At 34.7% G+C, this 13,290-nt stretch overlaps 1 protein-coding gene across 15 annotated transcripts in view; it reads right to left on the reverse strand.

Moving 5' to 3' along the window:
• The window catches only part of HDAC9 (histone deacetylase 9), a 970,134-nt gene that overhangs the window by 412,701 nt on the left and 544,143 nt on the right, over window positions 1-13,290 (reverse strand). For 9 of the 15 annotated variants that reach the window (XM_077122309.1, XM_077122311.1, XM_077122318.1 and 6 more), the window contains 4 exons: window positions 12,658-12,899; window positions 9,524-9,674; window positions 7,861-7,987; window positions 5,492-5,613 (listed from right to left, as the gene is read on the reverse strand). In XM_077122309.1, the coding sequence (XP_076978424.1) occupies window positions 5,492-5,613; window positions 7,861-7,987; window positions 9,524-9,674; window positions 12,658-12,899 (642 nt within the window). The remainder of the gene's footprint in view (window positions 1-5,491; window positions 5,614-7,860; window positions 7,988-9,523; window positions 9,675-12,657; window positions 12,900-13,290) is intronic. The other 6 variants (XM_077122321.1, XM_077122307.1, XM_077122306.1 and 3 more) reach the window with 3 other exon arrangements.

The raw sequence follows: 13,290 nt of genomic DNA on the forward strand, positions 1-13,290 counted from the left end.
TGAACTGAATATTGTTCGTCAATAAAAAGAAATGAGCTGTCAAGCCACAGAAAGATATGGAGGAACCTTAAATACATATTGGTAAGTGAAATATGGAAAGGCTACATTCTGTACGATTTCAACTATATGACATTCTGAAATGGCACAACTTACAGTTTTTAGAGGGGAGAGGGGAAGAAGGATGAATAAGTGAAGCACAGGGGATTTTAGGGTGGTAAAACAATTTTGTATGATATTATAATAGTGGATACATGAAAATATGCATTTAACAAAATGTATAGAAATGTATAACACAGAGTGAACCTTAATTATAAACTATGGGCTTTAATTAATAATATCATATCATTATTGGTTCATCATTTGTAATAAATATACCTCATTAATATAAAACATTAATAATAAGGGAAACCGTGCTGAAAAGATGGGTGTATGGGAACTCTCTGTACTAACTGCTCAATTTTTCTGTAAATCTAAACCTGTTCTAAAAGATAAACAGGATTGAACTTGTGAATTAAAAGAAAAAGTCAGTGGCAGAAATTAAAAATCAGTTCGGCCCTACTGAGCAAAAAGTCTTATAGTTCCCCATATGGTGAAGAATAGAAAGAAGCCTGCTGCTGTGCTGCTTCTGGATGCCATACTGGCCTCTGAAGTGCCAGGGAATATGCAAACTTAATAAAGACCTTTACTTCCATCTTGATATTAGCATCAAAAGTGGCACATAGCTTAAAAATAAATGTTTATCATAGTTTCCTCAGTCGAATTGTTTTATTAGTAAAGGTGGCAGAATGCAAGACCTAAAAAGACTTTCTACAGCAGAGATTTAATTTTGACCAGATGAAAACAGAAAATAAAGGAAACTTAATTCCACAGCAACTTCAAATATAAATTTAAGATTTACTAAGAACTCCCTACATTCTAGGTATGAAGTCAGCTGTTTTATATATTATTTAATTGAATTTTCAAAATAACTCTATGAATTGGGTGCAATTATTTTCACTTACAGATGAGAAAATTCTCTTCTAGAGAAAATAAGTTATCCAAGATTGAGGACCCAAAACCAAACCAGTATCTATGGATTCAAAGTCTGTGTTACCATTCCATACTGTTTCTCACTCCTGGGAAATTCGGTGTATGATTTATCAAGAGAAAGATACTGCAATACCTTTAAACAAGATTAGTCACAATAATGGGACCGAGTGTACTAAGATGTATTTAAAAACACTCTTATTTTCATCAGCCTGGAATAAGAGTTTGGGCTACCATTTCATACGCATAAATGCTATCACACACAGTGCTATCTGTGCAGAAACGTGTGTGTATTACTTGTGTGTGTACCTGTGCATGTGTTTGTGTAAGAGGCATAGAAGTACAGAGAAGAAGGAAGAAAAAATCTCTTTGTATTAATTCTGGATTTTAACAACTTGAACAGGTCACTAAAGTACATCATAACTTAACTGCTATACTGAAAGAAGATTTATAAAACTATATATCTCATTTCTGCCTGCCTCAATTTACTCAGTGTGGAAAATGACACCAGCCTTCCAAAACCCTAACTTATGTTTGGAAACTTTCCATCTTTGAGCTTTATACCAGTGTTGTTGACCATTAAAATGAATATTTCAGTGAGGCTGGTATAGCCAAGCTTTATGTGCCTCGTACACTTTAAGAGGTTAATCTAGCCAGTCAGCTCACTTTGTTCAGAAATATTAAATGGAAAGATCATGGTATTCAAAGTAAGGCCAAGTTCCTTGGGTAAGACCTCAATCATATAATGGAGTATAAAACCTCTAGAATTTTTACCATAATATTTTATGAAACATATGCACAGTCACTGGAACAGAATCCACTTCAAATAGTTTTGAAGGCCAGTTCACAGTCCCACACATGCAGTATCTCCATGAGAAATATATATACTATTTCATGGTGCCTGGACCAGAAGCTTCCTTTCCCTACTTATGGTTTATTATCAGTCCAGCAGTGTACATACAGAAGGAAAAGAAAAGTCACCTACAACAGCATGACCTTTTTTTTCAGCCAAAGCATGAAATCCAGAAAAATACTGCAAACTTCAATATCATTATTGGTTCATCAATTTTAATAAATATACCACACTAAGATAAAACTTTAATTTTTTTATAACTAACAAAAAATACTAATTCTAGAGTGTTGTGGAATAACAGAACTCACAGATAGTAATTTTAGAAAGAGGTACTTTAAAGGGTGGGCAATAAATATAAAAATTAAAAACAAGTATTTATTCTCACTTCATGACTAATTGCGTAAAGACTTTGATGTTCATTGTTATAACAGGAGCAAAGATTTTTTTGTTTCCTGTATTTAGAAGAAAAAAGTAAATTAAGAAAGGGCATGATTATCAGAACCAGTGATTCATATTATTCAGATGTTTCCAAAATGCCTAGATTCTAGGATCTATGATTCTCCTTAGGGGAAGGAAGTAAAGGTCCATGTCACATGACAAAGGTCAGATTTCTGCAGGCAAACGAGACTTCTATAGATTACTGTTTCTAGGTTGTCATTGACTGGCTGGGTCCCAAAAGGTCAAAGAGAGGCTCCAAATTATACTCTCTGCTTAAGGGACACCCCTGGGGCTACTTTAATCAATTCAGGGTCATTAGGACTTCTTTTTTTTGCTTTGGTTCTAGTTTTACTCTCTCAAATCCTGCTGATACATATAGGTGATTCAATACTGATATAGGTTTAAAAATAAATTTAAAGTATTTCATCTTTCTTATATGTAGAGCAAAGGAATAATCCACCCACTTAACAACTTCTTTTAAATCTAAGATCAAATTCATTGAAATTAGGCCAAAAAGATTGCTAATATGGCCTCAAAAAGAAATACATGACTCTAAAATAGCTGTTCTAATATTTCTATTCTAGGTTTCATTTTAAATGATGCAGCTTTATGTAAAATCGTATTGTCAATTGTTTGTCCAATCATCACATATTTTATCATAGTAAAGTTGTGTTTTTTCATAATGACTATTGAATCACTAAAATACAACAAATGCTTAAGTATTAGTTTAAATATGTGACAGGAGATACAATGAATGGGCTCTATTTATAAAAGCTGGCAGAGTTTGCCTATTTGTAATTAATGAAAGGTATCTCTACGTATTTTAGATAATATTTAGAAAACATCTGTATTTTATTATATCATACTTTTCCCAAACAGACAAGGGGAATTGAATTAAGGATATTTTGAAACCCCTATAGAGATATAAAAGTATTAACGGCTGTTCAAGAACTTTATTGCTACAATGCTTGAAAATGTTTGGTTTTGCAGATCAACAGCCTAACACTTCATAAATATCAGGTTTTCAAAACAAAGGAAAGAAAGATGAAATCCTGGGTAAAACTAGAAATTACACCGCTGGAAAAGACCAAGAGTGTAGCTTTTCTCTATTATTATATGTTACGTAGGCAGGCATAGAAAAGATCGTATTAGTACATATTTGTATAATAGTTTGCAACATTCCCATGTAGTATCTCTCTTTGAATTTTGCTGTGGACTGAGCATTTCTGTGAGACTAAATTAACAGCTTGTTGTTATTCATCACAGAAGAAAAATCCTAACTTGTTCTCGTGAAACAGTGGGATACAAAGTATGGGTTTTTAATCTATCCTCGCCCTTAGTATTAGGAAAAGATGAGATTTTCTTTCTGAGTTCTTATGGGCTTCAAATGCCCTTTCTTTTCAATGTCAGTATCAGTTCTGCAGTCAGTTTTCAATCTCCCAGTGGTGGAAATACATTCAAATGCTGTGTGCACAGCAGGTGGAAGTCATTCTCTGTGAATGTAACTGTATCACTCAACAGCAACCTCCTGCCATAAGGGGACTCATGTTTTCTTTTCTTTTAGGGACTCCTTGGGCTCCTGAATGCCAGTCATTGCCCTGAGACCTGGGGCACTATTCACATAATCTCTGTCAATAGCTCTTACACATGCCACCGGTGCAACTAAATGTCAAAGCTGCACATCAAAGTCCCCACATTCTAAAACCTCCTTCATGGATCAATTTTCATAAACTATACTCCATGTTTTAACAATCTATAGAGGCTCACTCTTTGCTTCCTTCCTTTTATCCTAAAGAAGTTTATTTATAGAAAGTGTGGTCTGATTTGTAGAATAGAATATGAAATTCTGATGCAACACATAAAGCTCAATCATTCTTCCTTCTGCATAAGTCTTCTATTAAAGTATTTCATTATACTTATCATCTTATAGTAGAAATGTAAACATCTTCATGCTATTAAAAAGGTACAAACTGCTTTGCAATACTTGACCATCCTTCCCTAAAACCTGACATAATATGGCTAGATGGTAGGTAACAAATTCTTACTTATGATTGATTTTATCTTTAAAGCTTCATTATGCTAAGGTAAATTACATGACAGAAAATACCTTCAGCATGTGTTTTTACAATCTATATCCATTTTAATTACTTGAAATTGCCTCGGAAAATGAATATAATTATTTGAAATCATTTTCACTCTGTAGACTGCATATACAAATTACATAGATCTCTATTTCTTCAAGTAGAGCTGAGTGAAATATGATGGACCAACCTATCTTCTCTAAATATGTTTTCAGATCAGTTGTAGATAAAAAACTAAAACTTTTATAACTTCATATAAAGAACAATATTTGGCAAACACAGTAAGATTTAGAACAGAAAATTCTAAACCGTGCTTGTTATGCTTGTGTCTAGCCAAACGTTTAAACATATTTATTATAGAGATAACAGCATATAGCACATTAAACAGGCACATATCAGAGTGCACAGAAAGAAGATGGGCCACAAGTGCAGTCCCAAGAACTTCAAAACTGTTCAATGAGTTCCAAATAGAAGCTTCTTTGTCCCTGTTTCCCTAAGCAAATTTTAATATAACTATATGGGATTATTAGGCACAAGTCTACACTCTTGAGTTCTCCTGTGATTTGTTAGACATCAGGCAACTCACTTATTCAGAACGTAGTCCTGGCCTAACCAGTTTTCACCACATAAAGAATCGAAATTTGAGGTTTCAAAAATAATTGTAAGGACCAAAAATTATCTTTCCCATTTTGCGTTAAGTGGTTAAGGCTCAGCAGAAAATCATAAGAATGGAGGAAATTACAGAGCTCTTTAGTAACGGAGAAGATTTAAATCTTATGAGAAGTTGAACTTCTATTTTCCTTTATTCTACCCTTTATTGCTGATAAGAAAGCAATGTGTTTAAAGTACAAAATGAATGAAATTTAATTTTTTTTCTTTAACTTGAAAAGTAACTTTGATGATAGACTTAATCAACTGATAAATAAATAGGTGGGTGAGTGTCTATGTGGGTTTCTGCTGGTAGGACACAGTGTTGGGGGGAAGGTATAATATCTGTGATTCAAATCCTTGTTTTCCCCTTTAGAGTAATGGCAAAATGAAACCATAGGTATGTTATGGAGAGCAAGAGAGTCTTCTTGTTAAACCAACTTACCAGTTTTCCGAAGAGGGAAATCATCCTTTGCATCTTGTGCTCCTGGTAATGTGTATTTGTAGGATGGAGACGTTCCACTCAGGGGTGGGGAGCTTTGATCCAGTGACATGTGGTGGGCAGCCCTGCAGGGGACAGAGGGTTTTCCATTTACACTGGAGTTTTTACTGCATGTTGGTCAGCAATAATCAACTGCACATGCTGGACACGTGTCTCAGCTGTGTTTATGTTCTTTCTTCTTGGTGTGTACAAACCACAACCTCATGGAACCAAGTTCCCTTCAGCAATATGTTACGGAATGATGCAGGATTTCCAAGAATGCTCACTGTATGTTTACTCACACGGTCACATAGAAGAGTTGGCTTTACTAAAAAAACAACTTACCAAGAGACTGAGGTTTTGATAATCTGAGATTAATGCATGTGTTTTCTTAAGTATCAAACCAGTAAAAACAAAACAAAACAAAACAAAAGCCATTATCTGAATTTTTTGTTCAACAATGTAGAGCAATCATTGTAAAAGTAAATGTGAAGGATGTTATTTTTCGTTTAATTGCTGAATACATGAGGGAGACTTTTCTATTGAAAAGCAAGTAGGCTCAGGTAATAGTTTCCATGCAAAGAATGGAGATTTCATTCTTCTTCAATATGACGCAGGTTTCTAGGGATGTCTTCTCTTTCCTAGGTGAATGCCTTGAGAGATATGATTTTGCTACTGGAGAATGTTTTAATAGAGACTACCCAGTGGCTATAAATGCCTACAATTTATTATATACAAAGGAAATAATGAATAGGGCATAGTATAACCACTATGATGATTATTTTACCAGTATTATTTGTTGGAATCATAACATTTTCAAGAAATACCTGATTTAAGGATATTTCTTTTAGCTATACCTGGCAAAAGTACTAAGTTCTGATACCATACATTAATGATTTGTGATTATTTGAAGGTGGACCCGGATGAAGTTCAATTCAGAATAAAAAGAAAGCGTTGCAAAGTAAGTTCTAAGAGTCATGTTTAATATACCCAAGAGAACAAATAAAGAAATTTCAGCTGACAAATCATTTGCATATAGTTGTTTCTCATTACAAAGAGGTATTATCTCTTCCTAAAAAGAGGTTTTAACTTTGAAGGAATTATGAATTAGTTATAAATTATGTATGCAATTTTATATAAAACACTGTTCCTTTTTCAATACCGTGACACTGATTTAACATTTGCAAATTTTCTTTGTAGACTGATTTCTCAAGTCAACTGTCATGCATGATAGAAATTACGTAAATCATTAAAAAGTATTTATAAAACATTCTGGAACCTGTCTGACTTACCATTTTTTGGATGTGGAGAAGAAGCAATACTTTAAATTAGAGCTTCTTAGATACTTAAAAATTTAGTATAACAGAGTAATCGAACATTTACTCCCTCTATCCTTGGTGACATGAGAGATTAAAAAATATCTTAAGTATAAAAACCTATGGGCATTAGGCAAACACACTCTTAAAATGAGAGAAACGAAACTATTATCTAATAGTCTGTTTTCCAGATACGCTTGCCTATCATATTTGACATGATCTTTAAAAACACCATGTCTTCATATTTTATAGAAAGAGTTGTATACTGTACAGTATCTCCCTAGTGGACTTTGGGGAACATGGTTGCATAACAACCATGATACCACAGTGCATTACGCTATCAGTCTGAATGCCAGAAGCCAAGCTAGTCTTCGTTTCCTGGGGGGCAGAAGGTGGTGAGTCAGGTGGGCAGGAGGAAACTAGTCCCTGAAGACCGAGATTTATTTAGTTATCTCCCTTTTTTATCCTTCCTTTCCCTCCCTTGCCTTCTTTCCTTATATATTTTTAATTGAGTTAAAAATCTTCCAGACTTTCAAAAATAGCTGAGACCTCTGCCAACTTTTATTAACCCAAGTAAAATAAAATCTCACTCTGCCAATGTTTTAGAAATTATTATATAGATATCAGATGTGCCCTCTGAGAATAGGGAAATGCAAAATACAAATTAATTTTATCTGCATTCTACCCCACCATCTGTCATTTACCCACTGACCAAAAAGCACATATACTTTCTCGCCCTCAAGAAGATAACCGCTAACACTTATTAAGCACAGCTCAATGTTAAGCACTTTATCATGATATTTTATATTTCATAGACTTTCCCATCAATGGTACAGGGCAGGTACTGTTATAATTCTCTTTTTAGAGAGAAGGAGACTGAACCTTAGAAAATTCAAAGAACTTGCTCACAGTCACACAGCTGAGTGCTGGCAGGCTCAGGATTTACGTCTAGGTTGGATGAATGAAGAATATGTGCCCTTTACCCCGGGAGTGAAAAGAGCCAAACACTGAACATACGTGTACCAGAGCTTGGGATGGCGGCTCACGGAATGATTTTTTCCATTAGTTGGAGTGTCTTTCGTTGCTGATTTACTCAATAGGAATTCTTGAAGCTTCTGCTTTACTTCTGTACTTGCTACTGCCCCTGAAACAAACACACATAGAAATAGATGTTGATTATGGATCATGCCTCTAAATTAGTTAGCCAAGATTAAGAAGTAACACCACTGGTCACAGCATATGAAGTCTTTGCATTAACAGAACACAGCAGGGTGGGCCATGGTGGCTCAGTGGCAGCATTCTCACCTGCCATGCCAGAGACCTGGGTTTGATTCCCAGTGCCTGCCCATGCAAAAAAAAAAAAAAAAAACACAGCAGGCTGAAGAAACCAGAGTCGAAGCACATGGTGATTTTTGGTAACTACTGGTTAAACCTCCAATTTTGAAAATATCTTCAATGATTTATTTAATTGCTTTTTCAGGAAGGGGATTATCAAAATTAATACTAATTTTTTCTAAGCTTTAAAAAATACTGCTGACATCACCACCATCCATTAACAAAACATCTTCATCATTCCAAACAGAAACTCTATACATTTAAGCCTTAACTTACCATTTCTTATCTCTACCCCATCCCCTGGTAACCCATATTCTAGATTCTGATTCTATGTGTTTACTTATTCTAATTAATTTACATTGTGAACATAATTAACAGCACTGAAATATATATATGAATGTGGTTAAAAGGGAAAAGTTTAATTATATATGGTAATATAATATAAATTTTAAAGAATCACAACACTCCACTATGCAAAGAGTGAACACTACATTAAACTATGGACTATAGTTTATACTACAATTATAAAAATGTGCTTTCATTAATTATAACAATGTTCTACACCAATCACTGATGCAAGCTGTTATTAATACGGTGGTATACAGGAATCCTGTATTTTATTCATGTTTGTTCTGTACACCCACAACTTCTCCAAGAAATAAAAAAGAACAGTAGAAAAAAATAATGCTGAGTGAAAAAACACTGCTTTTTAAAAATCTAGGAGCTTTAGACCATGTAATTCCCTTAATATATTAAAATTATATTTTATTAATTACTACCTTGAAAAACCAACTTTTTAAAACCCCTTTGAACTTTAAACAAATAAATATTGCTGACAATTTCAGTTCAGGTCATAGCATTTTAAACCTTACAACGTCCTTATTTTGAACTGACCTCATACAGAGGAATTATTTGGATCTGTCTCCCTCTTGTGGATAACTCTTTTGCTAGAGTTCTGCCTTAAATCTTCCTAAATGTTCAGTACTCAGAAACTATAAGAGGTAAGGCTTGATTTACAGAGTAATTATCACTTGAGTAAGAGGAAGCATAGTGAGGGAATGTGGAAGTCACTTTATTGCTAAACAAGAATGGCAGACACCACATTGCTCTACTGTAATATTGTTAATAAGGTTCAAAACAACAATGTTATTTTTACTTAATGCTCTGCAGACTGATAAGTGATTATAAAAGTTTCACATTTAAGTCTAAAATGAATTATTTATTCTTTTAATTAACCACAAACAGCTCTGATAAGCTTAATTCCAGTCTTCATCAGGCTTGTTTCCTGCATGACGATCACCTAAAGCGGAGGGTAGAGTCCACCCTTCGCCCTGGCGCCTCTTACTTTCTCGTCCTCTGTCTTTGCCTCTGAGAGGAGGAAGCTGCTGCTCTCTGCGATGCCTTTCTACTTCCTGTTCTTGTCTCTGCTGCTCCAGTTTCTGTTCCTTTTCTAGGAGTTCTTGCTGCTGTTTTATGGCTAGAAGTTCCTGTTGCAACTTGCGAGAAGAGAAAGACATGAGAGTGTGCAATTTCTTTAGGCTTCATCATCATCCTAAACAAAATTGAATGTTTTACGATTGGAGATATTCATAATTACTTTATATTTTGCCCATGCTTTTATTGAATCACTGAAATATGAAGACAAGCATCTAATGCAAGTGTGGCATTAATGTCATCAGCAATTACCTGCGTTGCCCTAGCAAAGGTCATAATCAAAATTTACTCAGACCTTTTCATTTCTGGTGATGAAACTGACAGTTCCCTTAGAAACTTATCTTTCTACACCTGAATGTAAGAAACAGGTAAAGGCAAAGACTTCCCAGAAGCCTATTTCCCTATCTCTCAGGGTATGAATCAATAATTACAATCTCTAACGCCTGTCCTGAGAAACAGGGTGAAGCTAATCAAAGTGAATAGAATGCTGATATGAGCTAATTTTTGGAAGTCTGTCAGAGATAGAACAAATAACAGAAATTTTCAACCCTTACAGAAAAAGTTTTCAATAGACTAATGCAATCTATATATCCACAAGACAATCGTCTCTCAGACAGCAATAGTCTAGTTTGTACATCAAGCACATAAAAACCTTTAAAATAAAAATACTGGTCAAGAAGAAATCACTTCCACAAAATTACACTGTAATGCGCTATTGTTTGCCTGTATCCCTTGAATCTACTACATTCAAATAATGAATAACATGAAAATGAAGCTTTCTTCATAAGCATCTTGAAATGTCATGTCTTCTTAGGCTGAGAAATGGACATCTCTAAAGAAAAGTGAATGTGCCCACTGAGGAATATCTAAAGACTATGTGTTCTAATTAGGTGCTGACATATTAGATATAAGATCCACAAGTTACTCAACTACTTTGAACCTTAGTTTTCTCATGTGTAAAATAGAAAAATAGTCTTCCTCATGCATCATGTTCATAACGTACATTAAATTCAGTTTGTAAGTTTCAGCTATACAAAATTCAATTATTATCATTTTTAACTCTTTACTAATAATATAATTTGCTGAACCTAAAACTGAATTTTACAGTGTAAAGTAGTGAACAAAAATTTAAAAACTAGGTAGGCATCAGAGGTTCCCTGGAACAACAGGAAACACCCCTGTCTGTCCACTATGACGGCCCTACCACACCTGGAAGAGGATAGGGTTAGCGGCATTTCTGATTACTCTTCCTATTAAAACCTTAGGCATTTTAGCTTTGATTTCCCCAGATCCTTAATGGATCTTTTCAGATAATCCACAATAACTGAAGAATTCATAACTCTGCTAACTTATGCCTTCAATGTTAATGCTGTACAGAAATTGAGGTTGGTCAAGTTGATTCAGCGCTTCACCCAAAGCCTCACTGTGATTCAACTTTAATCTCTCTGAGGAATCTAGAAAAGCATGCAATTTCATTTCCATAGCTACCTTTCATTACTAAGGACTGCAGGAATGAGATTTTAAAAGACAAAAACAAATAGAACTCCACCCTTCCTTTTCCAGATGTCATAGCCCAGGAGTGAGGCAAGGTGGCACAGCAGCCTTGGGGGTACACAGGCAAGACTGCAAGTCCTGGAACAGGCACTTACTGGCTGTGTGGCCTTGGGCAAGTTATACTATTTCTCTCTACATCAGCTTTCTAGATGGAAAATGGGATAATAGCATCTAACTATACAGATGATGATTACAGAAGCAAAGATTCAAAAACCTAATATAAGTAAAGCATCATGCACTGTCTTCCTCATAAAAATAAAATTTAAAATGTTAAAAGCACACCCATAAAAAAAAATACCAAAAGACAAATTAAAAAGCAAACACCTTCCTACTCTTATAAGGAAAACTTAAAACTGTCTTTAATTACTGAGAAAACAATTTATCATTTTGGAATATAATTTCAAATGCTAAATTTTCCTTTCAGTTACTTCAGAACCCTTTTCCTCTCAAGTACTTTTCCAATATTTTCCAGATGTCAGTGAACCTGCTTTTATAACTTAGTTTATACTAAAGGAAAAATTAATTACCTACATGCTACCATTAACTTTCAATATTTGTCAAACAATAAATTACATTTTAAAAATTTATATTGGTAGATACAGCTGTAAAAATCACAGAACGTAATGAAAGCAGTAACTTATCTGAAGCAGTTACTTATCAGTATCTGACCAAACAGCCTTGCTATTAGTTGCTTTGTTAAAAAGTTGGAAAACATTTTACAAGTAAAGCTAAAGTAATATTTATCCTAAAAGATATAAAAAAAAAATAATAGACAGATGCATATAAAATAATCTGATAATAAAATAGCCCCTTTGGGACATGGCCTTATTTCTCCTAGAACAATTTAACTCTCAAATTGTCAACCATTTCCAAAATTCTTTCACTGAATTTTTATCTATTATTTAGACTTATATAAACAACACTGAAAATATTTATAACCGTTTCTTCATATAAGACTCTCTTGAGCTTTTTTTAATTATCATTCAACTTTTTCAACTATTTGGAAGGTATTCATTATGAGGTCTTTTCCATATGGAAAATTAGTTTATTTAGAGCATCTATTATAGATGAAGACTGAAAAAGAAGATTTTTTATTCACATAATCTACTGATTGATACTTTCTGATAAACAACTCATGCAGATTCTTTAGCAATAATAACTGAGTCTACCTAGTGGTTTTGTTTTGAGGAAGAGTAATAGGACAAACGACAGAATCAGGCTGGAGACAAGAATCTAAGAAGAGGGAGGAGAGTTACTATTCCATAACCCTGAAGCTATAAACCCATAGGATAAGAGTGGTAGAAGCAAGGCATGTCTTAAGCCAGCATTCTTACACCTACCCATGCTTTTCACTAGTACAATCACAATTTCCTTCAAGCCATATATCCATGTCTTAATCACACTGAAACTTTCCCCCAGTCTCTTCTCGTGCCCATGTCATGGTGCATGCCATCTTGGTAAAAAGGTCAGAGACAAAGAAGCATCTGCTACCTTGATATGTTCCTGAAGCTGAGCCTGGTGCTGTCGTGTCAAGTTCTCATGCTGTTTCTGAAATTCTGCAATCAAGAGCTGCTTCTGAATTTGTTGCTGCTGCTGGATGAGAAGTAACTCCTGCTGCAGTTGCTTCTCACGGACAACCGGGTCCACCACAGGCATCATCATCCTGAGGTCTGTCCTTAGGTCTAAAGGTGAGATGGGCTCCAGGCCCACAGGAACCTCTGACTTCACATCCACTGGAGACCAGGGGGAAAAGAAAGAATAGCAGGGGGAAGGATAGGGAATTAGCACACTGAGGTGGGAACACAGTGAAATCAAAACACAAAAACACTATGCCCTGAGCAAGAAATTTAAAGCAAACCATTCCAATCATCTCTTTAGGATGATAACAAAAAGTCTTTTGTATATCGGCTTTGAAAAATGGACTGTATATTATTTTTCACTCAGCAATTTGTACTTTGCAGGTGTCTTCCACATGATGACTACACATTTATTCACTAGTATCGAAGTTGTCCACAACAGTCATTCTTCTAGACCATTTAAAAAAATCAAAACTTAGGACAAAAAAAAATGCAACTCTATTGAGGGAAAGGTGTCATGTTGCAATAGAAGATCTCTAACACAACT

The sequence above is a fragment of the Tamandua tetradactyla genome, chromosome 1, assembly GCF_023851605.1.
Source record: "Tamandua tetradactyla isolate mTamTet1 chromosome 1, mTamTet1.pri, whole genome shotgun sequence".
Taxonomy (NCBI): Eukaryota; Metazoa; Chordata; class Mammalia; order Pilosa; family Myrmecophagidae; genus Tamandua; species Tamandua tetradactyla.